Below are 27,808 nucleotides of genomic sequence, written 5' to 3'. Positions count from 1 at the left end.
ACAGGTAGAAAATGGCAACGAAAGAGGTAAGTAAGGTATGGCTCAGGGATATATAGCGGTGGACTTGCTGCTGGGTAGATCCAGAAATGGAAAAATGTTCTCATTGGCACAATACTGCGCTATTCTATCTGGTGATTGCTAGCAGCACGCTCTAAGCATGGACATGCAGTATACCTGTCGCTATTGCAAATTTTCAACCCCTGTCCACCATGTCGGACTGGGGAACTAAACACCCTGGAGGCCCACCTTAAATTTATATGAAAATATTGGCTGTTAATTTTTAAGCCTTTATTTTCCCGGTGACAGACTTATTAATTTTTATTTTTATTTTTCCACCATTCGGGGTAACTTTTATTGCTCAACCTTTAATAATTTTTAGCTGTTGGGAATGGGGAAAAATGTTAAGTGTGTATGTGGAGAAAAAAAAAATATATATTTATTAGCGCAAGGGTCCGTCGTTGACGGAAGGTATGTGTCACCGAGGTTCCTGTCCTCGGTGAAGTAAGAGCCGGTATTTTCAGGTGTCAGCGGCAGCTAATGCTGATTGACACTTTTTGCCATTTTAGTATGGCTGTATAGCTGATCTGGGAGTAGGCAAAGTGATGGGTGAGTGACTACTCCCCATGTTCCAGGCCGGGTCTTGACTGGTCTATAAAAAATAAAATAAAATAAAAAAAGCCAGCAGTGTCGGCTGTGTGTGGATTACTCCTCTGTCAGTCTCTGTGTTGGGGCCTGGATTAAGGCCTGCTACCTTGTTGGTGTGAAAGCAGGTGGATTCTGCTTTGTCCAAGGACTTCTTTGCCGCATGGTGTGAACGAACACCAGAATCGCAAGGTGACGGTTTTCCTGGAAGCTGATTTTTTGTTTTGTCATTTAAATTGTGTGTTCCTAAACACTGAACTATTTTTAATTGAAAAGACTTTGTTGTTGCCTCTATACTGCATCCGCTAACCTGCCTAAACTTGTATATATTCTATTCGCTCATTGTGCAGTATCAATAGGGTTGCTCTACCAGTCACTATGATAATGCAATACCAAATGTGTAAATTAGTTTGGCAACACTTGCCTGTGTGACTGTGGCTGGTTTGTTCTACAGTAAACTCTTCACCGTTTATTAGGTTGTTTTCTGTTCTGTGTGTGAAAGGTTATTCTGCAGCCCTTTCCTTAGAAGGGGAAGGGAGGAGATTCCCCCTGTGGAGTGCTTGCTTATGGTTGGCCCTCTTAGGGTTAAACACTCCCTTTCAGCTCGTCACTATTTCTTAACAGTTCGAAGGCTGAAAGCTCAGTGCACACTTTATCTGAGAATTGTGTGTGCAGCTCGGATAATATAGGGTTAAATAAGTCAACGCCTCAGTGCACAGAAGCAGGAAGCGCCTGCTGTTCTACTACTGAAACCAGGCAAGTAAGAGCAGTACAGCAACGAATCCCTGTCGTATTTGGTACAGAAACTGTCAATTTTTGTACAGGAACATATATTTCTATGGTCTTAATTAGAGATGAGTGAATTTCCACTTATGAAATTCGTTCACACTTCGTTTGTTGGTTAAAGGTGAATTGCGTTATGGATTCCATTACCACGGACCATAACGCAATTCTACGATGGAATGCCTTTAGAGGCATTTCGTTATTCATTCCGTCATAATAGAAGTCTATGGGCTGCAAAACGGATCCGTCCTGTTTCCGTTATGCAGGAGAGGACTCCACTGCATGACGGAAACGGGACGGATCCGTTTTGCAGCCCATAGACTTCTATTATGACGGAATGAATAACGAAATGCCTCTAAAGGCATTCCATCGTAGAATTGCGTTATGGTCCGTGGGAATGGAATCCATAACGCAATTCACCTTTAACCAACAAACGAAGTGTGAATGAATTTCAATATATGAAATTCGCTCCTCTTTAGTATTAATGTTTAGCTCTACTTAAGAAATGTAGCGGACCTGAATTTGACTGCCTATTGAACTGTTTGGGGGGTGTCTTTTATTTGTGTAGAGTGACATGGGTCAAAATTCATCAGGTTGTTGCAGTAATTTTGGTGGTAGTTCTACATTTTGGGCCATGCACAAAAAAGCCTAAAATGTTGCACAGATTTTTCATTGCAAATTGAAATACTGCACTTGTTGGTTGAAGGGTCTCTTGGTGCACAGGAAAGAGTTTCAGGGCTGATTCACACGAATCCATGTGTTGGCCACATCTCCTAGATCAACCGTGGCTGCCCTGACGCAAAATTACTGCATCAGTGTTTTGATACTATTCTATCAGACTGTGTCTATTGTACTTTACTCGCATCATGTGAATACACAATAGATCCCAAGAGCCCTTAAGGGTGTATTAGACACAAATATAGAACATGTCCTATTTTTGTCCACATTACCAGGGGGAAGAATGTAATGTATATTTATTGCATGTACATTTCAATATAATATTTAATATGCTCTATTCATGGCATAGTAATGGTTTTGTATATCTGCATTGTTGACTCTGCTTCACAACACTGCTAAACTGGAGCATCTAAATCTAGAAAACCTTGGCAGCAGTTTAACCATTCTTTATCTTTTGTGTGCATTAGTTTTGTAGGCCACCACCATGAGGAAGAAGGTTGCTGTGATAGGAGCTGGAGCCAGCGGTCTGGTAGCTATAAAATGTTGCTTGGAGGAGGGTCTGGAACCTACGTGTTTTGAGAGAACAGATGACATTGGTGGACTATGGAGATTTGATGTTAGTCAATGTTATTGAGTTGTGTGTGCTTCCCCCCCCCCCCAGGGGTTGTCTCACTTCAGCGAATGGTATTTATTATGTAGACAAAGTTAATACAGTCCATTTACTAATGAAATTATCCATATTGCCTCCTTTGCTGGCTGGATTCATTTTTCTATCACATTGTACACTGCTTATTTCCCCAGTCGTCTCCATGACACCAAGTCCTGAGATTGACTGACTTCCTTCTGATTGGACAGGAAAAACACAGAGAGGTTAAAACCCCCACCCCCTCCTCACATCACCAGTGTTTTTCCTGTCCCATCAGGATAGGAAGCAGGAGAGGTGCACGGAGCTCGTTTGGGCTCACCTGGAGTTTTTTTTTTTTTTTCATCTGGGCCGAGGTCGGATCTGCAGTGCAGCTCTCCCTCCTCCGTTTGGTTAGGCCTGGGCTCGGGCACATAGGTAGTGCCCCTGCAAAGATTCCCTCTGCGGCGGTCCCGGAGGGCTTGATGCAGAGGGAAGGAGGAACACGGCGGATCGGCACTGTGATGTGTCCCTTTCAGGCCGGCAGGCGGATGACGTCAGACGCCGGGGGCGGAGCTAAGCGCGCTGACGTCATCAACATGCGCCACAGGTCCTGCAGCATGAGAAGCACATGGAGACACTATAAAAACGCTCAGGACCTGTGTAACGGCGCCCTGCATAGCGCGGCTCACATATTTTGGTGAAGCATCTCTGAAGCGGTCGGGAGTCAAGATGAGCACCCCCCTCACGCCGGGCTCTGGAACCGAGCCTGCATCAAACCCTGGGACAGTGAGTAACCTGTTCTCAGGTACATGCTTTGTATGGTGGGTTCAGTCTGCTCATCCTTTCCTCCCTTACCATTTCAGGGAGAAAAGGATTCGGCTTCTGCAGCCAAAAAAACTAGAAAATGTGGTATTTGCTGCAAAAGATTGTCTAACCCTGGATCCAAGCCCCTGTGTAAAGAATGTACTGCCAGTGTCATCAAGTCTGAGTCTTCTAGTCTAATTGAAGACATTAGGAAAGTGGTAAAAGAAGAGGTTCAGCTAGCCTTAACTACCAGAGAACCTACTCCCCCCAAAGTTCCCCCCCACTCAGGGCGCCCGTAGTGTTAAATCACTTATCCTGGATTCCGACTCTGAGGGGCTGGCGGTCTCAGACTCCGAATCTGTCCAAAAACACCCGGCATCTTCAGATGAAGAGGGCGAATATAAGCGCTTCCTGTTCAATCCTGAAGATATTGATGAACTTATCAGGGCCACCATTCAGATGGAGATGCCTAAAACCCCTAGGTCTACCCAGCAAGAAATTTTTGGGGGTCTAGGTGAAAGGAAGAAGGCCGTTTTTCCAGTCCCTGATAGTGTCCAAAAATTAATTAGGTCTGAATGGGAAAAACCGGATAAAGGATCCTTTATCCCAAGAGGAATTAAGAGGCGCTACCCCTTTAGCCAAGAGGACTGTACGGATTGGGAGACCATTCCCAAAGTAGACGCGCCAGTGGCCAAGGTAGCAAAACATACGGCCCTACCGTTTGAAGACTCAGCACAATTGAAAGATCCTCTAGACAGGAAAGCGGAGAGTCTCTTGCGAAAGACCTGGGAGACTACGGCGGCCCTTCTCAAACCGGGCGTTGCCTCCACATGTGTGGCCAGAACACTGAACCTTTGGCTAGACCAGCTAGAGATACATCTGGTCAATAAGACACCACGGGATCAAATTCTAGAGAGCTTGCCTCTATTAAAGATGGCAACCTCCTTTCTAGCAGACGCAGCTGCTGAATCAGTTAAACTGTCCGCCCGTATAGCTGTTCTCTCAAATACAGCGAGAAGGGCACTATGGCTTAAAGCGTGGTCAGGAGATATCACATCTAAAAATAAATTAATCGCACTCCCCTTCCACGGTCAGTACGTTTTCGGAGAAGATCTAGATAAAATCCTAGACAACGCGACAAATAAAAAAAGAGTTTCCAGAGGAAAGATATAAACAAAAAAGGCAGCCCTTTCGTGACCGATTTTTTTTTTCAACCCGAAAATAAAAAAGATAAAGGGAAGACTGGGAGGTGGAGCTATGCGAAGGGAGGCAGGGGGAGAAGCTTCCTCTTCAACCCAAATCGGGCCGAAGCCTCCTCATCCAACAACAAACAATGACGCCATACCAGTGGGGGGAAGACTCAGCTCCTTTCTAAGATCTTGGGAGCATGTAACAAACAGCCGGTGGATCTTAAGTATTATACAAGAGGGTTATCTGATAGATCTTCTCTCTTCCCCTCCACAGAAATATGTGATCACTACCCTTCCCCCATCTCAAACTGCGACCTTAAAAAACGACATAAAAAACCTATTAACCTTGGACGCCATAGAGCCCGTCCCGAAAAATCAGACAGGACTGGGATTCTATTCCCGCCTCTTCATTATAAAGAAACCAAACGGGAAATCCAGGGTAATTATAAATCTGAAACATCTAAACAAATACGTAAGATATCAAAAATTCAAAATGGAGACCCTGAAGTCAGCAGTGAAACTCTTAAAAAAAGGATGCAGTGATGGCCACAATAGATTTAAGCGACGCCTATTAGCACGTCCCAATTCACAGGTCATCAAGGGAATTCCTAAGGTTCGCAATAGAATTGGAGGGAAACATTCAGCATTTCCAGTTCAGGTGTCTCCCCTTCGGGATCTCTTCTGCCCCAAGAGTTTTTACTAAAATAATGGCGGAAGCCTTGACAACCTTGAGAGAAAAGGCAATTTGTGTGATCCCCTATCTGGACGACCTACTGGTAGTGGCGGACAACATAGAGACCATGGGAATCCATCTCGGGTTAGTCCTGGATCATCTACAGAGCCTAGGTTGGCTCATCAATTGGAAAAAATCGGATTTAATCCCATCCAAACGGAAAGTTTTTCTGGGCATTACTCTAGACACAGTCTCCCAAAGATCTTTTCTACCACCTCAAAAGATAGTAAAACTTCAGACAGCTTTGAGGAAGTTCAAGAAGGAGAAATTCTGTTCAATAAGACAGGCCATGAAGGTACTAGGAAGTCTGTCCGCTTGCATTCCAGCAGTTGCCTGGGCACAGTTCCATCTAAGACCACTCCAGAAATTCATCTTAGACAAATGGAACAGATCGCAATTAACCCTAGAGAGGAAAATATTCTTAGATGCAGAGACCAAAAAATCACTAACTTGGTGGCTCAGCAATTCGAACCTAGAAAACGGGATTTTCTGGGCACAAGATCTCCCTCTAGTCATCACAACAGATGCCAGCCTCCACGGGTGGGGAGCGGTCGTCCAGGGGAACTCCTACCAGGGAACATGGGGGAATTACGTGAGCCAGCAATCCTCAAATTTCAAGGAGCTGAGGGCAGTGTGGGAAGCACTGAAACACACAAGTCAGCTGGCAAAGGGTCGTCACGTCCTAGTCTACTCGGACAACGCTACAGCCGTGGCCTTTATCCAACACCAGGGAGGCACAAGGCATCGCCTGCTACAGAACCTGGCAAACAAAATCTTTTCCTGGGCAGAAGGCAACATTCAATCTCTTTCAGCGGTTCATTTGAAGGGAGTTTTAAACATTCAGGCCGATTACCTAAGCCAGCACAGACTAGACCCAGGGGAATGGATGTTAGCTCCAGAAGCCTTCCATTTAATCACAAAGAAATGGGGCAGGCCGACGATAGACCTGTTTGCATCCAGTAGAAATCATCAGCTAAACCAGTTCTTCTCCCTCAACCCCAGGGATCATCCTCGGGCAGTAGACGCCCTCAACCAGAGTTGGACAACAAACTTAGTCTACGCCTTCCCCCCCCATTTCCGCTTATCCCCAGAGTGTTACAGAAGTTCCTAAAAGAAAAGTGTACACTAATCCTGATAACCCCCTTCTGGCCCAAGAGAAGTTGGTTCTCCCTCTTGAAAGCCCTCAGCGTGGAAGCTCCTCTCCTTCTACCTCAGAGGCCGGACCTTCTAAGTCAGGGGCCCATTTCTCACCCAGACCTGAAAATACTAAAGTTAACAGCCTGGATTCTGAAGAATCCAACTTATTAAACTTTGGTCTATCAAAAAAAGTAGTGAACACCTTACTCCTTAGCAGGAAACCGAGTACCAACGACAAGTACCAAAAAATATGGAAGAAATTTGCTGATTGGTCTGGGACCTCCTTCAACCAGTTTAGAGCCAACATCTCACTAATCCTGGATTTTCTTCAAGAAGGGCTAGATTTAGGTCTATCCCCCAATACCCTTAGGGTCCAGGTATCGGCTTTAGGAGCACTATATAATACCAAGCTAACGGAACATCCCTGGATATCCAGATTCCTTAAGGCAGCAGATAGGATCAGACCTACAATTAGAAACATGGTGCCACCATGGAACCTTAATACGGTACTAGGGGGTCTAACCTCCGATCCATTCGAACCTCTGGACTCTATCCACATCAGATGGCTTACCATTAAAACGATTTTTCTGGTGGCAATAACCTCAGCCAGAAGGGTCTGTGAGCTGCAGGCCTTGTCCATCCAAGAACCATTCCTTGCAATATTTGAGGACAAATTAATTTTCAAATTAGATCCGACTTTCCTCCCCAAGGTAGTCTCGACCTTCCATAGGTCTCAGGACATTGTTCTCCCCTCGTTCTGTGACGATCCGAAAAACGATCAAGAAATCACTTACCACACATTAGATGTCCGGAGAGCGGTCTTAAAGTACCTGGAAGCTACCAGCCTTTGGAGAAAAGACAAAAATCTGTTTGTCCAATTTTCAGGTCCTAACAAAGGGAAGAGAGCGGCAAAAAGTTCCATCTCCAGATGGATTAAGATGGCAATCTCCGAAGCATAAAGCTCAGGGAAAAGACGTCCCTGCTTCCCTAAAAGCACATTCTACGAGAGGCATGGCTGCCTCCTGGGCGGAAAAAGCCTCAGCCTCCTTACAACAGATTTGCAGGGCAGCAACATGGAAAAGAGTTCATACTTTCACTAAGCACTACAGACTAGATGTAGCTGCTAATGACGACCTAAGATTTGGACGTAAGGTCCTGTCGGCAGTCGTCCCCCCCCCCCCCCCCTAATTGTATCTTTGATATTGTCTCAGGACTTGGTGTCATGGAGACGACTGGGGAAATGAGTATTACACTCACCGGTAATCCGGTTTCCTGGAAGTCTCCATGACACCACATATATCCCACCCTTTTTTTCTGCTATTAGCTATTATCCTTTCATCCTGGGGTTCTTCGTTAAAATACACTGGTGATGTGAGGAGGGGGTGGGGGTTTTAACCTCTCTGTGTTTTTCCTGTCCAATCAGAAGGAAGTCAATCTCAGGACTTGGTGTCATGGAGACTTCCAGGAAACCGGATTACCGGTGAGTGTAATACTCTTTTCCATGGTTGCGACCACCCTACAGTCCATCCTATGTGTGGTCCCGCAGTCCTAGTCAACAGAGGCCAGCACATTTTCCTTTAGTGTGCAGGCACGACCACCACTGATTGCAGGGTGGCTGTAACCATGGAAGCTATTCGTGTAGAATTTGATGGAAATATCAAGCCAGTCAGCAAAGGAGGCAACATGGACAATCACAATATATTAGTAAATGGCTTGTATTAACTTCCTCTACATAATAAATGCTATTTGCCGAATTGAGACAACCCCTTTTACCATTCTTTCCCTGCAGAATATTTATATCTTAATTTTTTTATATTTTAGGAAAAACCTGAGGCGAGCAGAGCAAGTATTTACAGTTCTGTTATCATTAACACTTCCAAGGAGATGATGTCTTACAGTGATTTCCCTATACCAGATGAGTTCCCAAATTTTATGCATAATTCTAAGATTTTGAGGTATTTCAGACTCTACACTGAACACTTCCAGCTAACTCAATATATCCGCTTTAAGGTAAGCTGGGGTGATGGGTTCAACTAATAAATCTATAGTTTTGGCACACTATAAAGATTCTTGCATCTCTGAAAAACTTCAACGCAACCCTTTAAGGGACAAAAAATTCACACTAACTGGGTTTGGAACACACTTACATGGTGACCATTTTTTGAAGATCCATCAATTCCCCAGGCTCCTTTTCTGCCATTCAAGTTGACTGCACTTCTTCTGAGACAGCCTGAAGGATTTAATGGCCCAAGACCATTCCTACTGCCCTCAGATTGGCCAGAACTCCTTGTTCAGCACTGCTCATATAATCTAAGAGCAGAGCTGGGCAAGTATGAAGTGGCTTGGGCTACCAAAGCACAGTGTGGTCTGAGAAGCATGTGGACATCTTGGATGACAGAAATGCAGCCTGAGAATCTGCAGCTGAAAAAATGAAAAGGTCACAATGTTTAGTCTTCTGTTTCGTTAATACAATTTATTTATTTATTTTTTTTTTTTTTTCCATTAAACCAGATGGTTGCTTGAGAAAAAAAAAACTCTTGTGGTAAGGCCACAAGTTTCTCCACTGAGAATGCTGCCTCAAATCCACAGTAAATATAACCTGTTACATGAAGAGTTTGCATTGGGTGTTGTCACCATGGACATCACCGTTTGCCCAGAGGCTGCAGGTGTCCCAAACATGGGTACTATTTATCTCTGGGTTCACAGAGTACTGTGTGGCACCAACAGGTCACTATGCTTTGACCTGGTTATTTGGAAACTGTGCTAGGTCTTGACAAAGATGCATGTACAGTGGGAAGTGACTTCCCGACACTGGACGTAAATGTACGCTGCAACTGAAACCCAACCACTGCCTAATCACATGGTGACCAGGGTAAGATGGCTGCCCAGGGCCAAGGGAGGGTTTTACCAGCCCCCTGAAGCCCCAATTGCTGTGATTGGTCAGTCTGCACTGACCAGCCAAATCGCAGCTCCCGCACGGTAAGCCAGTGAGGGAGCTGCAGATGACCTCAGGAGGGGGTGATTGGTGCTGCTGAGGTCAGGCAGGGGAGACTAGTGTTTGGCTCCAGCCAATAGCAGCACTACAGCAGCAGATGGAACGAAAAGAATCCCTCTGCATGCCACCATTCTAACTGTAAGTTTCTAAGCCAACTGTATCCTAATTCTATGAAGCGCCTATTGGGTCAAAGTGCTCGATAAGCCTCTTGAAAAGTTCATTGGGGGCTGATGTTTCTAAAATGTGGTTACTTTTTGGGGATTTCCACTGTAGGGGTACCTTGGATTGTCTTCAAATGTGATATGACACCCAAAAACCATTCTAGCAATACATCCTCTTAAAAAGCCATATGGTGCTCCTTCTGTCCATACAGCAGAATTCTAGCGCATATGGGGTGTTGCCATATTTGTGGAACATGGGGAGCGCTTTTTTTTTTTTTTTTTTTTTTTTTTTTTACCCCTTGTGAAAGGGAAAAATGAGTCTAAAGCAACATTTTCTTTAAAAAAAACTAAATAATAATTTTTTAAATTTCACAGCCAAGTATTCTAAAAAAAACTCCTGGTGGGACTCGCTACACTCCTCAATAAATTACTTGAGGTGTAGTTTCCAAAGGCCAGTTTTGGGGGGTTTCCACTGTAAGGTTACCTCAGAGTCTTGTCAAATGCAACATGTTGCCTGAAATCCATTCTAGCAAAATCTTCCCTTCAAAAACCATATGGCGCTCCTTGCCTTCTGAGCCCCACAGTGTGCCCATACATCAGTGTACAACCACATATGGAGTGTTCTTGTAAACTGTAGAGTTACCATAAGGGTCCATTCACCAGCGTGGAATGTGTCCGCATCCGTTCCGCAATATCCGGAAAGGATGCTGGCCCATTCATTCTCAATGGGGCAGGAATGGACACTATGTGCTCTCCTCATTTCCAGAGCGCGGCCCCTATCTTCCGGTCCACAGCTCCGGAAAAGAATAGAACATGTCCTATTCTTGTCTGCAATTGTGGACAAGAATAGGCAGTTCTATGGGGGTGCCAGCCGGGTGTATTGCGGATCAGCAATGCACTACGGATGTGTGAATGGACCCTAAGGCCTCTTTCACACGGGCGTGTCCGGATGCGTCCCGGTGCATTGCGGCAAACCCGCGCGAGTAGGAACGCAATTGCAGTCAGTTTTGACTGATTGCGTTCCGATGTTCATTTTTTTTTTTTTTTTTTTTTTTTATTGCGCGGGTGCAATGTGTTTTGCACGCTCGTGATAAAAAAACCGACTGGTACCCAGACCCGAACTTCTTTACAGAAGTTCAGGTTTGGGTTAGTTGTAGTGTAGATTGTATTATTTCCCCTTATAACATGGTTATAAGGGAAAACAATAGCATTATGAATACAGAATGCATAGTACAATAGGGCTGGAGGGGTTAATTTTTTTTTATTTTTTTTATAATTTAACTCTCCTTAGTCCACTTGTTCATGCAGCCGGCATCTCTTCTGTCTTCATCTGTGAGCAATAGGACCTTTTGATGACGTCACTGCGTTCATCACATGGTCCATCACATGATCCATCATCATGGTGTTGGATCATGTGATGAGCGTAGTGACGTCATCAAAGGTCCTATTGCTCACAGTTAAAGACAGAAGAGATGCCGGCTGCGCGAACAAGTGGATTAAGGTGAGTTCAAAAAAATTTTTTTAACCCCTCAAGCCCTATTTTACTTAGCATTCTGTATTCAGAATGTTATTATTTTCCCTTATAACCATGTTATAAGGGGAAATAATAATGATCGAGTCCCCATCCCGATCGCCACCTAGCAACCGTGCGTAAAAAAAAATCGCACCGCATCCGCACCTGCTTGCGATTTTCACGCAACCCCATTCATTTCTATGGGGCCTGCGTTACGTGAAAAACGCACGAAGAGGAGCATGCTGCGATTTTCACGCAACGCACAAGTGATGCGTGAAAATCACCGCTCGTGTGCACAGCCCCATAGAAATTAATGGGTCAGGATTCAGTGCGGGTGCAATGTGTTCAACTCGCGCATCGTATCCGCGCGGAATACTCGCCCGTGTGAAAGGGGCCTAATAAGTATTGGTTTGTTTTGCTGTTAACCCTTGCTATGTGACAGGAAAAAAGGATTGAAATTAGAAGTTTTGAAAATTCACCTCCATTTAGCTTTAATTCTTGTGAGATGCCTAAAGCGTTAAGGCCCCTTTTACACGGGCGAGTATTCGGCGCGGATGCGATGCGTGAGTTGAACGTACTGCACCCACACTGAATCCCAACCCATTCATTTCTATGGGGCTGTGCACATGAGCGGTGATTTTCACGCATCACTTGTGCGTTACGTGAAAATCGCAGCATGCTCTATATTCAGCGTTTTTCACGCAACGCAGGCCCCATAGAAGTGAATGGGGTTGCGTGAAAATCGCAAGCATCCGCAAGCCAGTGCGGATGCGGTGCGATTTTCACGCACGGTTGCTAGGAGACTATCGAGATGGAGACCCGATCATTATTATTTTCCCTTATAACATGGTTATAAGGGAAAATAATAGCATTCGGAGTACAGAATGCATAGTAAAATAGTGCTTGAGGGGTTAAAAAATAAAATAAAAAATAATTTAACTCTCCTTAATCCACTTGATCGCGAAGCCCGGCATCTCCTTCTGTCTTCATCTTGGCTGTGTGCAGCAACAGGACCTGTGGTGATGTCACTCCGGTCATCGCATGATCCATCGCATGATCCATCGATCATGTGATGACCGGAGTGACGTCACCACAGGTCCTGTTGCTGCACACAGCTAAGATGAAGACAGAAGGAGATGCCGGGCTTCGATCAAGTGGATTAAGGTGAGTTAAATTTATTTATTTTTTTAACCCCTCCAGCGCTATTTTACTATGTATTCAGAATGCTATTTTCCCTTATAATCTACAGAACACCGATCCCAAGCCCGAACTTCTGTCCCAAAACATGCGTGATTTTTCTCACGCGAGTGCAAAACTCATTACAATGTTTTGCACTCGCACGGAAAAATCGCGCGTGTTCCCGCAACGCACCCGCACATTTTCCCGCAACTCCTGTCTGAAAGAGGCCTAACAGTTTGTAAATCAGTTTAGAAAAACTTGAGGTGCGTGGTTTCTAAAATGGGGACTTTTTTTTTCGTTTTTTTTTTTCTAGTCCTTCTGATTGTAATTGAATTATTTCATGCAATGCAAAAGACCTTTTGTGGTTAATGGTGCACGTTTCTGACCTTATTTTAGACCACAGTGTGTAGTGTTAAGAAGCAGCCAGATTTTGCTACAAGTGGACAGTGGGAGGTCATCACTGAAAAGGACGGTAAACAGGAGACGGACATTTTTGATGCTGTACTTGTCTGCAGCGGTCATCACACAGAAGCTCATCTCCCTCTGAAAACATTTCCAGGTGACTCCATTATTGTCATGACTTCTCTTATGTCTTCTGTGTATGGTGGAATGGACACGTGGTCGTGCAAAACCATTAAATTATATTAAAACTTGAGTGAGTTTCAGGGAAAATACTTGCCTCATCAGCATGTTACAGAGCGGAAGGAGCTGACCACAGATTGTACAGTGTTAACCCCCCCTTCCCCAAAGTGGGGTGAAAATGGCGGTGCACCCTATGGGGCAGTGAATGCAGCACTCCCCATGTGGGTTCTGTACTTACTGCCTCCTGGTCTTCTCCTGCAGGGCTCCGTATGCTGTGCCATGACCTGCACACAGTGCGAGAACATTGGCGCTCTCTGGGACCTCACGCTGTGTGATGTCAGATCTCAGAAGTGGTGTCTAGAGAAGGAGAGTTGAATGGAAATGTGTGTGTTTTTTTTTTTTGTTTGTTGTCTACTCTGAGGTCTGATTTTTTTATTTTTTTTTCCACCCAGGCAGCCCCCCTGATATGAGTATTGGGTCATTTCATGCTCCAATGATCTCCTTTGCTCTGGGCTGAATCGCCCATCGTCGGCGCGTGAAATGCTCCAATACTAATGTAAAGGAGGGGCTGCCTGGGTCTGAGCTGAGGTCTAATGAAAAATATTTTTATATCCTCTAAAACCTACGTAGGTGTGTCTTATATGGCACAAAATACAATAATTTGAATTCCTGCACACTTTTTTTTATTTTAATATTTTATTCTTATTTAGGAGTCCAGTAGGTAGTCACTGAGATGAGCGAATTTCATATTTTGAAATTCGTTCACACTTCGTTTGTTGGCAAAAGGCAAATTGCGTTATGGATTCGTTACCACGGGCCATAACGCAACGCTGACGGAATGCATAACTGAATAACTTTAGAGGCATTCCGTTATTCATTCTGTCATAATAGAAGTCTATGGGCTGCAAAACGGATCCGTCCTGTTTTGCAGCCCATAGACTTCTATTATGACGGAATGCCTTTAAAAGGCATTGTCATAGAATCGCGTTATGGCCTATGGTAACGGAATCCATAACGCAATTCGCCTTTTACCAACAAACTAAGTGTGAACAAATTTCATAAGCGGAAATTCGCTCATCTCTAGTCAGTCACTGACTGGCTTTCTTTCTTTGCACGTGTACAGAAAAGGCTGTCAATCACTAAATGGGACCGCCCTCTGGACTACTACACCCAGAATGAGCAGAGATGTATAAATGGTATTCCAACAGAGACCTGTTGTCATCTCCTATCCTGTGGACAGAGGATAACAGATTGGGGTGGGGGAGGGCTACTGCTCGCCCCCCCCCCCCCCCAAATCTTGGGGAGCCAAGAAAATAAGGTGGTGGCTTGTGGCTCCAGTCCTTTCCTATGGGAGTTCTGAAGACAGCTGACTATAATGCTCAGTTATAGATGAAACTACCATAGAGATGAATGAAGCAGCATTGTGCATGCCCGCCCTACCACTTCATTCTTTTTGGGCAGCTCCAATTGATACTGGATCCCTATTCTGTGGATCAGTGGGGGTCCCAGCTGTAGGACCCTCAATGATTCCGAAAATGGGGACCTCATCCTCTGTGGATAACGAGTTTCATTAATTTTTTTTTAAAGGCAATACCCCTTTAAATGAATGAAATACAGGTTATACAATATATCTTCAATTACTACCCATACACTACTGGAAGTGGTTGTCGGGAAGCCAGAAGAGAAATGGAGATCCTGCTTATAGTATTAGGGCTAATGCACATGACCGTAAGCCCTCAGACACACGGTCCATGAGTGGGCCATATGTCCCAGAGCGGCCTACATCAGGAGCACACAGCATCATAGGTTACTATATGATCTTATGAGTGCGGGACAATAGCCCCACGGGCGGCCCGATGCGTACAGCATCATAGTAACCCATGATGCTGTGCGCACGATGTATGCTGCTCCAGGACATATGGCCCGCTCACGGACCGTATGTTTCGGAGGGCATGCGGTCGTGTGCATGGGCCCTTAGTATGAGAAATATATGTATGCAGTTGTACTAGACCCTTTACTAATCAGGCTGCCAGGCCATAGACCCTACAGGGAAACTTCCCAGTGGGCCGATGTCCAGGTGGTCACCCAAGTCCTCCTCTCTGCAGCTGACTGGGTACACAATGAGCTCTCAACGGTAATTAATGCTGTGAGAATCAGCTACTCGGGTACCTGGCCAGTGACGGCACATGCCTTCCTGAATACAACTGCTGTGGACCGCATCTCTCCTCCTAAGCCCCCTGCTTCATATCTTAAGGGACAACTGGAGGAGAACAGAAAATGGCACCTATTGATGGCAACCACAGAGGGACAACTTTTGGGGCAGTATATTGCGGTATTTGGTTATTTTGGTATTGCTGACCACACCTACTTGTGTTGCTCTGGATCGGTCTACAACATGGAGTCACTTTTTAGTGTGTGTGGGTGTTTTTTTTTTTTTTTTTTTTCCCATGGCCCAAAGCCCTCTAGCACTGGAAATCGGGTTTCCTACAATATATGTCCTGGGGCATCACTAGAGCGGTCATAATCTCTACATTTCACTTGTAAGGCAGGAAATGTGACTGAAATCTCATCTGTAACAGGTATTGAGAAGTTTAAAGGACGGTACCTTCACAGTCGAGATTATAAAAACCCAGAAGAATTTCAAGGCAAAAGAGTCATCGTCATTGGGATTGGAAACTCTGGTGGAGACATTGCTGTGGAACTGAGCAGGACGGCTTCACAGGTTGGTCACACGTAGTCCTAAATGGTAAACTGCAATACAAGACCAACAATTTACAGTCCATAATAACAATTATACAATTTATACTACAGTATAATTGTCACTCGCACCATAGGATTCCTGAACATGGAGTAGAAATTGGATGGGAAAAACTTGTAGTAGAGTCACTGCAGAATTTGAGGCATCAATTTTGGTGCCGATTTGCCATGGATTTCACACTACGCATCGCAAAGGGTAAAATCTACTGTGAAAATCCATAGCAAGTTTTGACATGATGTGGGTTTAAAAACCACACGGGTAAAATCTCATCCAGTCTGCTGCCACTAATATGCTGTAGAGTTTCCACCCACATAACATTTGTAATACAAGTAGCAGATATCAGATTTGTACCTATGACACTGGCTGACCTGTTAATGTGCACTTGGCATCTGTGTTGGTCCCATGTTCGTATGAGCCTGCATTGCTGAGAAAAACATTGATTTAAGATGTATAAATAAGTGTTTGATATCAACAGGGGGGTTGCAGTTCTACCTAGAGACTCTACTTTCTGCAACCGCTGTACCTTCTCACTTTGATAGGGCCAGGTAGTGAAAAGGTCATCTCTCCTGTCCCCGTCAAAGTGCAGAGGGTGCGGCAGTTGTAGAGAGAGCAGAGCCTCTAGGTATAATGGCATGCCCCCATTGCTCTTAGAGGCGCATTTGCATTTTTTTCCTCTGCAATACGGGGGACATATGAACATGGGACCAAAACGGATGCCTTCAGCTGCCAAGCGCACATGTAACAGGTCAGCCAGTGTCATAGGTACAAATCTGCTGACAGATGCCCTCAAATGATCTAGGGTCAAAGCTCCAGTGTGCGGAGTTCAGTCCAACAACCCCTCCCCCCAGCCCTAGTGCTAAGGATATATAAAGATATATTTCAATGGATATTACATGCAGTGTTACCAATCGTGCAGGAGTATACAGCACTGTCTGTATATTACATCCAGTGTCATCTCTCCTGATTATGCATGTGCTTTCCTAATCTTCTCCATCTGGTCCAGACTGCCATAACCACTACTTTCCGCCACGTCCCATCTCTGCAGAGTTTGTCATCTTGGGTTCCTCAATTTTCCATTATCTCCCTCTGGATGCCCCAAGTACTATACTGCAGAAATAATAGCACCATACAGATAGTGTCTCTCTCTCTCTTCCCCCCCCCCCCCCCCCCCTTCAAATAAATAGAGCTCCTAAATGTCCCACCAATGGTAATACCACCGTGTCCCTATTAGTAGTAATGCCCTTCATATTGCACCAATAATAAAAATGCAGTAGGGATAATGCCCTAATAGTATTACCATCCCTGTGTAAGGCCCCTATAGAGCCACAAGTAGTGATAAGGCCCTCTGTAATGGTCAGTGATAATGAAGGGCCCTCTAGTGACCCAGGAGCATACAACTGTTTTACATAATATAGTGATCAAGGAGCTGGAGGACACCTTTCAAATATACAGCAATATTTTTTTGGGGGTTTTCTTCTTGCTTGCAGGTGTTTCTTAGTACCAGAAGAGGATCATGGATTTTGAACAGAGTATCAGATTATGGTTATCCCGCGGACATGTTGTTCCTTACACGTTTTTACAATACAATGAAGCATGTCATACCCAGTTCCCTTTTGAATACCATTGCTGAGTCCAAGTTAAATAAACGGTTTGACCATGCAAATTTTGGCCTAAAACCACAACATCGGTAAGCTTTTTATTTTTTTTGTGATGGTAACTTTTTATGATGGTCGCTAATAAAATCCCAGCTAGAGCAGGTGGAACCTCCTGCTTGGTGTCTGCTGCAGTGACTGGGTTGCAGGGGCGCACGTGAAGCTTCCCTAGGCCACAGTACAGTGATGGGAAGGGTGCACTGGTTCTTCTTTTCAGCGTACACTCCGGTTCTTGGGATCCTCTTGCCTGATGGTGGTTGAGGTGCCCTCAATATTGGGTTGGACGTCAGCACCTTGTAGTGCAGGAAGCAATGATGACGAGAAAGTTGTGCAGCAAAAATGGTTTATTTAAGGGAGGATTCAAATGCAAACCGTTCAGGACAGCTCTTAATGGACTGGATGATGTTACACAGACATACAATAGCCTCGGATGTTTTTTCTCACAGCTGCACAAATAATCTTAAGCCAAAAAGGTGTCACTTTAGAGTAGTTGACGCAGTCTTTGTTACTCTGCACTTTGGTAACTGCCTTGTACGTTCGCTTTCAGATGTAGGGTATAAATACGGTAGTTTAGGCAATATCTCGTCGCAAACCATAACTGCCTCCCCTTCACAGCAGGCAACCACTTGTGTGACAAGTTGCTTATCCACGTTTCCACCTTAGGATGTGGAGGTATACACAGGTGGGCCAATCTGTGTAGCATGTGCTCCGGCACCGGTGCTGTAGAGTCAAATAAGCCCTTTGTAAGACTGCTCGCCTCTAGAGGTCTTTCTCTACACCTTTAGCAACTGGTTTGCTTTCTGGAATGTTTTGGCTCTATCCTGGGTGGTGCCAGGTCCAGGAATAGCTCGCCTGTCAGCTTCAATAGTTGTGCTTCTTTTCTCTAGTCCTAGGCTAGGTTGTACTAGTTTGTAATGAACTGGAATAGACTCAGGCTGACTCTAAATTGGTGGGCAGCAACCTCCGGCACTCCAGCTGTTCTGAAACTAGAGCTCCCAGCATGCTCCATTCACTTCTAATGGAGTTCTGAGAACAGCCACTAGTGTGCTTGCTGGGAGTCGTAGTTTCACTACAGCTGGAGTGCCAATGGTTGCTGATCCCTACTCTAGGATGATCCTAACCCCTCTTTTTAGAGGGTGACAACAGCCCCATCTAGTGGTGACTAAGATATGGCCTCTAATTACAATTTGCACACATAATAATAAAATACAGTGTATATTTTTGCAGTATACACTATTCTTAGAGCAGGATGCTGCACTTTTGTGTTTTAGACACTGCTACTGACGCAAATGACACAAATTGTGCTACCTGTTTAATAAAGGCTATCCAGGAATATAATATTGGGCTTGTAGTTATGAGGTTGGGGTATTCATGAGGAGTGTACAGTGGATCAGGGACAGTTCCCCCATCATAGCCACTGCTACCACTTCTGTCCTCCATGCTGCTCTTGCCTCCCCTGCAGCTTGCTGTGTTGCTGACCCTTCTTGGTATAAGGTTAAATAGAGCACGCGTCAATTGTTTTCTACATAAAAGTACCATAATAGAACTAACATTGCTCTGGGGATCTATATCATAAGCAACTTTTATTGATTCCTAAATAAGCCCCCCCCCCCCCCCTTCCCTCAGTGCTTTGTGGCCATGGAGGCTCATGTCCTTTGTCCTGCCTGAGGCAAAAATTTAAACTGCACCCCCTCCCATACCACAAGTTTTGACTTACACCTCTGGCTGGAGGGAAGGGGTTACCCTTGACCTGCATGCACTTTCTAAAACACCAGTGTCTTATGTGGCACAAGGGTCTTTGGGCCCGGCAGCGACTGACACCTCTGCACCCCCTATAGCTACGCCCCTGCTCACGAACATGAGCTAACTTCTTGCTAGTCCTGGGTTGTTCAAGAGAATTGGTTAACTGTAAAATCCAGTGCAATCTTCAGGTTGCGGGGCAAAAGGAGCTGAGCAAACAGATTTTTTGTTTTTGTAGGAATATTCACCAGAACTTGTAATATACAGAATGCTTATCTCTGCTTTTTCTTACTGAAGTTGTACCCTGGCGTTGTCTTGTCAGTAACTGACAGCTATCTCTGTATACAGACTTGGGGTCTATTCACACGTCTGTTTTTTCTTTCCTGATCTGTTCCGTTTTTTGCTGAACAGATCTGGACCAGATCTGGACCCATTCATTTTCAATGGGTCCTGAAAAAAAATCTGACATTGAGCTGTCCGTTTTTTTTTTTCCAGGACCCATTGAAAATGAATGGGTCCAGATCTGTTCAGCAAAAAAACGGAACAGATCAGGAAAGAAAAAACGGACGTGTGAATAGACCCTTACACAGAGGATGCTGTCCTGGGTTGCCAATCTTCTAAACAGTCTGTAAAAAAATTGGCCACTATTAGGGCGTATGTGGAAAATGTGTTGGTAATATGTTATCAATATCTGACTGGTAGGGGTCAGACTCCTGGCACCCTGCCAATCAGCAGCTGGCAGAGGCCGCAGTGCTCTGATGGTTGGTCAGCTGTGAGAAGGCGGCAGTTCTTAGGCTAGTTTGACACCTGCGGTGTGAATTCTGGCAGGCTGTTCCAGCAGAGTATTCACTGCATCCGGCAGCTCCATTAAAGGGGTTCTGCAGTTCTTTTAAACTGATCTATCCTCTGGATAGATCATCCGCATCTGATCGACGGTGGTCTGACACCCGGTAACCCCACCGATCAGCTGTTTGAGAAGGCAGCGGCGCTCCAGCAGCGCCACGGCCTTCTCACTGTTTACCGCTGGCCCAGTGAAGTCACGACTAGTATCACTGGCCTTGGCATGGCTAAGCTCCATTCAAGTGAAGAGAGCTTAGCCCCGCCCAGGCCAGTGATGGTAGTCGTGACTTCACTGGGCCTGAGGGAAACCGAGAGAAGGCTGTGCTGATCGGCAGGTGTCCTGGGTGTCAGACTCCCCCCGCCGATCTATCCAGAGGATAGATCATCAGTTTAAAACTGCAGAACCCATTTAAGTATAATGCGGTCAAGCAGAGATCCGGCAGACAATGCGGAGAATTGTCTGCCGGAATTCACACCCGAGTTGTGACTCTAACCTTACAGGGTGCCTGGCCCTCTTCTAATAGGTGCTGGGAGTTGGACCCTCACCAGTCTGATATTGATGAACTATCTTTAGGAGAAGCCATCAATATCTCATTCCCATACACCCCTTTAAATGTATACAATTACAGGTATTTAGTGAATTTATTAGTGTTTACCACAAAATAATACATCAATCTGCTCTATAGCATGCTGCCTGCAGATTATATTGCATTTTGTGGTGAAAGGTTGCCTGTAAATGAGTCATAAAATACAATAGTCCAGCTGTAAATGCTGGTAACTATAGAAACCTCATATCTACCGTATACAGCTAAGCACGGCATGGTACAGATTGAAGGTAATGTCAATTTACAAGACCTATAGAGATGAGCAATGTTTTTGAAAAACATGATTCAGCAGATTTCACTGAACTTCAACAAGAAATTTGATTCATAACTATATTCGTCATGAATCGCGATAACTCTGGTATACCCAGGCCACTCTGCCTAATCATATTCTTCCCACTTGGTGGCCCAATCTATTTGAAGGCTTTGAACTTAAACTGCACGGAGGTGTAATTTATCGCCTGCACGTGCACCAAGATTCATAGCTAATCGCTTCTGTTCAACAAAAAGAAAAGCGTACAGCACCCTTCAGTAAAGCAAAAAAACAAAAATAAAATAAAAATACATGCAGGGGCCAACAGCAGTGGCAGTTACAACAGGGACAATAGTGGCCACATGACGGTGTGGAGGGGGTCAGCAGCAGTGACATACAGCACAAGACATACCCAAAATTTGTATTAAAAAGTAGTTTAGGGTGTGGCCTTCTAAAAGATGACCAGTATGTATAATACAGGGAGTGCAGAATTATTAGGCAAGTTGTATTTTTGAGGATTCATTTTATTATTGAACAACCATGTTCTCAATGAACCCAAAAAACTCATTAATATCAAAGCTGAATATTTTTGGAAGTAGTTTTTAGTTTGTTTTTAGTTTTAGCTATTTTAAGGGGATATCTGTGTGTGCAGGTGACTATTACTGTGCATAATTATTAGGCAACTTAACATAAAAAAAATATATACCCATTTCAATTATTTATTTTTACCAGTGAAACCAATATAACATCTCAACATTCACAAATATACATTTCTGACATTCAAAAACAAAAACAAATCAGTGACCAATATAGCCACCTTTCTTTGCAAGGACACTCAAAAGCCTGCCATCCATGGATTATGTCAGTGTTTTGATCTGTTCACCATCAACATTGCGTGCAGCAGCAACCACATCCTCCCAGACACTGTTCAGAGAGGTGTACTGTTTTCCCTCCTTGTAAATCTCACATTTGATGATGGACCACAGGTTCTCAATGGGGTTCAGATCAGGTGAACAAGGAGGCCATGTCATTAGATTTTCTTCTTTTATACCCTTTCTTGCCAGCCACGCTGTGGAGTACTTGGACGCGTGTGATGGAGCATTGTCCTGCATGAAAATCATGTTTTTCTTGAAGGATGCAGACTTCTTACTGTACCACTGCTTGAAGAAGGTGTCTTCCAGAAACTGGCAGTAGGACTGGGAGTTGAGCTTGACTCCATCCTCAACCCGAAAAGGCCCCACAAGCTCATCTTTGATGATACCAGCCCAAACCAGTACTCCACCTCCACCTTGCTGGCGTCTGAGTCGGAATGGAGCTCTCTGCCCTTTACCAATCCAGCCACGGGCCCATCCATCTGGCCCATCAAGACTCACTCTCATTTCATCAGTCCATAAAACCTTTGAAAAATCAGTCTTGAGATATTTCTTGGCCCAGTCTTGACGTTTCAGCTTGTGTGTCTTGTTCAGTGGTGGTCGTCTTTCAGCCTTTCTTACCTTGGCCATGTCTGAGTATTGCACACCTTGTGCTTTTGGGCACTCCAGTGATGTTGCATCTCTTAAATATGGCCAAACTGGTGGCAAGTGGCATCTTGGCAGCTGTACGCTTGACTTTTCTCAGTTCATGGGCAGTTATTTTGCGCCTTGGTTTTTCCACACGCTTCTTGCGACCCTGTTGACTATTTTGAATGAAACGCTTGATTGTTCGATCACGCTTCAGAAGCTTTGCAATTTGAAGAGTGCTGCATCCCTCTACAAGATATCTCAGTATTTTTGACTTTTCTGAGCCTGTCAAGTCCTTCTTTTGACCCATTTTGACCCAGGAAAGGAAGTTGCCTAATAATTATGCACACCTGATATAGGGTGTTGATGTCATTAGACCACACCCCTTCTCATTACAGAGATGCACATCACCTAATATGCTTAATTGGTAGTAGGCTTTCGAGCCTATACAGCTTGGAGTAAGACAACATGCATAAAGAGGATGATGTGGTCAAAATACTCATTTGCCTAATAATTCTGCACGCAGTGTATATGGTGGAACCATACAGCAGAGCACATATGGAGGAATTTATCATCCCTCTCATGTCAGTTTTCTGGCGTAACTGACTTTTTTAAAATACCATTACATCTAAACAGAGGACCAAGTGGTGTTTCAACACTGCCCACGCTACTTTCCAAAAAGGGTACATGGTGGGGATGGAGCGTGGGTGTAGCCACCAGCCTTGGCACAATTATCATTTATGACATGTAATCTATGCCAGCTACTAGCTCAGAGGATGTGCTTAATTTATGACAAGGAGTCATAAGAACGTGGGCTCCGTACCCCTGAAATGAACGGAGCGGCCAGTTGGGCATGGGCATTGCTCCATTCATTTTTATGGGAGATCTGGAGATACCTTAGTACGCCGCTCGGCTGTCTCCAGAACTCCCATAGAAATGAATTGAGCGGCTGCACACATGCGCAACCGGCCACTCCGTTAACTTCAGGAAGAACAGGGCCCCTGTTCTTGTGATTGGTGGCGGTCCCCATGGTAGGACCCCACAATCTAATGGTTATCACCTATCCACAGGATGTAACCAGAATACCCCTTTAATACATATGACGAACTTGGAAACCAAATCTACCTCTATTATGCCCAAACGTAGGTTTGTGCTAAAATTTCCATAAACTGCTTAGTAGTGGTCGCACTTAATACAATATGTTGTAGGTTTTATTTTGATTTTAGTTCTTGTATCCTTTTCCATGTGCATTAATATTTTGATCCTTACCAGTCTTTTTAGCCAACATCCTATGGTGAATGATGACCTCCCAAACCGAATTATTGCTGGCACTGTACTCGTGAAGTCCAACGTGGCAAAGTTTAAGGAAAATGATGCCATTTTTGATGATGAGTCGGTGGAAAAAAATATTGATGTTGTTATATTTGCCACGGGTTATAGCTTCAGCTTTCCTTTTTGTGAGGAGCTTAAAGTCCAGAACAACAAGGTCTCGTTATACAAATACACCTTCCTACCAGAGCTCGAGAAGCAAACACTCGCCGTCATTGGCTTGATACAACCACTTGGGGCAATTATGCCCATTTCAGAACTACAATGCCGACTTGCCACAAGAATCTTTGCCGGTAAGGAAACCGAGTTCAGTTACTCAAATTTTAGATTTCATATCCACACATCGTCCATAAAACTCCCCACAACTTGCCTGGTGAGGTGTGATTCTAGTGTTGGCTGAGGAAGTTTGAATAGGTTCACACCTTGGTTTAATTTATCCGACAGACCGTTCAAGCAGAAAATGGCCTGCTGCAGTTCACCAGGTTCTAGCACTCAAGCCTGGACCCCATGAGTGCTGGGTTTCAGCTAGACAAACTGCTGCATTCATGCTGGAAACTGGCTGGATCCCCTTATAATCGGAGCCGGATCTGGTGAACTCTGGTAGGCTGTTGCATCAGTTAAATGGAGGTGTGAACCTACTGTAAGAGGAAGTACATGTGGACACTCCTTTGCATTAAGAAGGGGGGGGGGGGGAGAAAAACAATGTCAAAAACTGCAAGGTTGAGCAGTGGAGTCGGTCAGTAAGTTATTTGCTGTTTAAGGCAGAGACTTTATTGCAGTGAACATTGCTAATACAGGCTTCCACACTGACTCAGACCTGGCCTGCCATATCTTAATCCTAGTAAATTCTTATACCTCAGGTGGGAATTACAGACAAGTTTGCAAGCACCTTATTTCCAGCCTTAGATTCTGCATAGAGAGACTCCTTGGAAAGATGGAGGGAGTTCTACAACTCCCATCCTTGCTCATATCCATACATATCTGTCTGGGCGAAAATATGCATTGTGAATTGTTTAGAACTTTTTTGATCCTGTTGGATGTACTACACCTCCCATTCTGCACTTTAGTAATAACACCTGTTTATATTCAACAACTGGCCGGGTTACTGACTCCAGCACTATTCGCTAGCCACAGGACCTACAGCTCCAGCCTTGCACCCGTACAACACATCATATCAAGGGCACCCACACTTTTCATTTAAAACAAGACGTCTATAGGAAATAGAAATGTGATGTACATATTAACACCCTAGGTCATGTTAATGCATTTAAATGTTGTACCTTATGCTTCAGGAGAAAAATTGCTGCCATCTGCTAGTGACATGAAAGAAGATGTCAGAAAAAAGAGAGAAGAAATGGCGAAACGGTAATTAACAACATTCTACATCAGTGAATTTCTCTGCATTTTAAAGAGTTTTCTGCAGGGGATCCCTAAGTGGGTTCCAGAAAACTGCAGGTTTTATGAAACCCTCTTAGACCAGAAAAGGCCATGCCCTGCTCTATGGCACCCTTTTTTTCCCCCCAAAGTGCCATATTGTCTGACAGTACCACTCCCAGGGGCTGCAATGAGCCCTATAGGACATTTGATCAGTATATACGGTACCATAAATTTCTGGGTGTGAGTTTCACTTCTGGAAGCCTTATATTCAATAGGACCATTTAATGTTTCGTATAATGTATTGCAAAATTGTAAAAAAAAGAAATTGTTAGGTGGAATGGAATACAAACACAACTACACCTTGTTTCTTCATGTTTTGTTTGGCATAATATTTTGCAGACGGAAAATGCAAATGTGATCGCACACTACATCCAGCACTCTGCCCTCCATGCTGGATGAGACATTGGTTTATATTTTGGCCAAAGCATAGTAAGCCACTCACCGCGTCAAGGCTGTCTCATGAGTGGTCCCTAACTCTTGTTCCTACCTGTTCATGGGCCATGACAGCCACATAAAATCCAGGGAATGCAGGTCAGCATGCAAGCCAAGTACACTTTGCTTGTAACCCCGTCCGGTGCCATTACAGCTTTCATTTTCTTTGTATAATATTTTGCAGGTTTACTATACTTACAAAATGTATAAACCTTTTAAAAATATATTTTTTTTTGTCTTACTCTATTTTGCCAACGTCTTTAAAATTTTCAGTAGAGGGAGGTCTCTTTTGTAGGGCCAGGTGTGTGTATTATGCGAATCGACTTTGAATGTTTCATCAAGTCTATTCGCTCATCCCTAACAGCAACAGTAGCAAGATGGAGCACCATCAGCAAGGCCAGATTTATTCATCGGCCTCAGTCGGAGGAGAGTGACAATCCTCCCCAATCCATCAGTTAATTTTAATAACTGATGTTTTGGACACTGGAGGAGAGCAACTTGGTCCATTTGTGTCACCATACCCCCTGTGGCATTGAAAACCCTCTCTGAGATGAGGCTGGGCAGAAATCCATGGGGTCAGGGACTGAGTATAGGTAGGCCTAAACCTGGGTGAGGCGGGAGCCCTCAGCTTGCTGACTGGCCTCAGCCTGGCACAGCACTTTGAAAAGATGCTCCATCATATCAAAGGTTTACTTTTTTTAAGGTTTGCATTATTAAAGACTTTATGAACCTGTTTTTATTTTCTTGAACATGCAGTTGCCTGCACACTGCAATACTTCTGTTGTATTATTATTTTTTTACCAACCTTCTGCTATACCTTGTCAGAGGAGTTGTAACTTGGCAGGCCTGGGAGCCTGCACAAGGCCCCTAGCTGCCATCACAATCAATCAGAAGCCCACAAATGCATTCTGGGGGAGAGGGGGTTGATTATGGGACAGGAAGTACACTCTCTGTATAACTGCTCAGAAGTCAGTCACTACTGACTGCGACATCTGAGGTGTTAAGTGACTGGGATCAGAGTTATCTCTCATCCCAGCCATTGCAGACAGTGTCAGCTGTGTTACACAGCTGACACCTGTTTGCTTATGGAGCGGGCTCGGCTCCTTACACTACCTGTGCACTAATGACCTACAATAACATTTGGTGTGCATGGGGGTATGTAATGCAGTGTGTGCCCTTTTTGTGGTGCTGCAGGGAAACTGAACGCTTACGGCAGGATTTTCCACAGATTACAGCTGGTCACTTTTGGCCCCAGCAGGAGGACCCTTTGTTATCAGCTTGTTTTAGGCCAGACACACACGAGTGAGCTCAATACAAGAAACCTGCTGCGTGTGTCAGTGTGAGGTCCTGTCATGACTGCTACTGACAGAACCACACAACATTATGACTTATAATGCTGTGTGACCCTGAGTGTCCTGGAATCTACTGAATTACACTGACATAATGCTGTCGGTGTATTACAGTAGATTCCATGAGCATTATTAATCCTTATATTGACAGCTTTAGTCTATTCATGTAATGTATAACATGAATATCTGGAATACGTATATATGATTTTAATGTCTATTTTCTCATCCTCAGCTACGTTTGCAGTCAGCGGCACACTATACAAGTCGACTACATGGAATATATGGATGAACTGGCAGAATTGTTAGGGGTGAAGCCAAACCTGTTGAGTCTCCTCGTAACTGATCCCACGCTTGCCTGGAATGTTTATTTTGGGCCTTGTACACCATATCAGTATCGGCTATCTGGACCTGGGAAGTGGGTTAAAGCTAGGCCAGCCATCTTAAATCAATGGGATCGAGTTATGAAACCAATGAAAACTCGATATGTAGAACAAACCTCACACTTTTCTCTCTTGCATGTATTCATGGGGCTATTGGTACTTTTGACTGCAATATTCTGTTATTAATGATTGAGGACAGTCCTGTACCTCCCTATGTAGAAATGAAATGCATTGTCCATGTGTAATTACATGCCTGTAGATTAATGGCCCTGAACCTACTGATGGGTTCGCTTTACCACCAGTGTCAAAGCCAGAGAAATAAAGGGTGTTTTACTTGCCTATTCACAGAATTAAAGCAGTCTCTGATAAAAAAAAATATATATATTTTTTTTCCTGTAATACAAAAAAATGCATATAAAAAAAATCCATCAATCATAACTTGATTTCGTTTGCATTTTGAAAAGAGTAGTTAAAGGAGTTGTCCATAGCCCCAATGGTCCTAGCGTGTAACCAAT

General features: G+C 44.3%; 1 protein-coding gene across 4 annotated transcripts; it reads left to right on the top strand.

The window, feature by feature from the left end:
- Window positions 1-27,808, top strand: LOC120978716 (flavin-containing monooxygenase 5-like). 4 transcript variants are annotated; one of them, XM_040407014.1, is made up of 9 exons: window positions 1-26; window positions 2,571-2,719; window positions 8,414-8,602; window positions 12,837-12,999; window positions 15,602-15,744; window positions 17,268-17,467; window positions 23,639-23,988; window positions 24,988-25,060; window positions 27,146-27,808. In XM_040407014.1, the coding sequence occupies exons 2-9, from the start codon at window positions 2,588-2,590 to the stop codon at window positions 27,477-27,479; spliced, it is 1,584 nt and encodes a 527-aa protein (XP_040262948.1). In that variant the 5' UTR covers window positions 1-26; window positions 2,571-2,587; the 3' UTR covers window positions 27,480-27,808. The 4 variants fall into 4 exon arrangements, with proteins under 4 accessions (XP_040262948.1, XP_040262949.1, XP_040262945.1 ...); XM_040407011.1 differs by lacking the exon at window positions 1-26 and adding an exon at window positions 1,318-1,399; XM_040407013.1 differs by lacking the exon at window positions 1-26 and adding an exon at window positions 1,384-1,402.

This window comes from Bufo bufo, chromosome 9 (assembly GCF_905171765.1).
Source record: "Bufo bufo chromosome 9, aBufBuf1.1, whole genome shotgun sequence".
Taxonomy (NCBI): Eukaryota; Metazoa; Chordata; class Amphibia; order Anura; family Bufonidae; genus Bufo; species Bufo bufo.
Note: the sequence above shows the minus strand (reverse complement) of the source record. Positions and strands in the feature narration are given on the sequence as shown.

Excerpts from the sequence above, each read along its gene's own strand:
- LOC120978716 (XM_040407014.1), top strand. The coding sequence starts at position 2,588 with ATGAGGAAGAAGGTTGCTGTGATAGGAGCTGGAGCCAGCGGTCTGGTA. Across the intron at positions 15,745-17,267 it reads TGAGCAGGACGGCTTCACAG|GTGTTTCTTAGTACCAGAAG; the intron begins GTTGGTCACACG and ends TCTTGCTTGCAG. Across the intron at positions 17,468-23,638 it reads GGCCTAAAACCACAACATCG|TCTTTTTAGCCAACATCCTA; the intron begins GTAAGCTTTTTA and ends GATCCTTACCAG.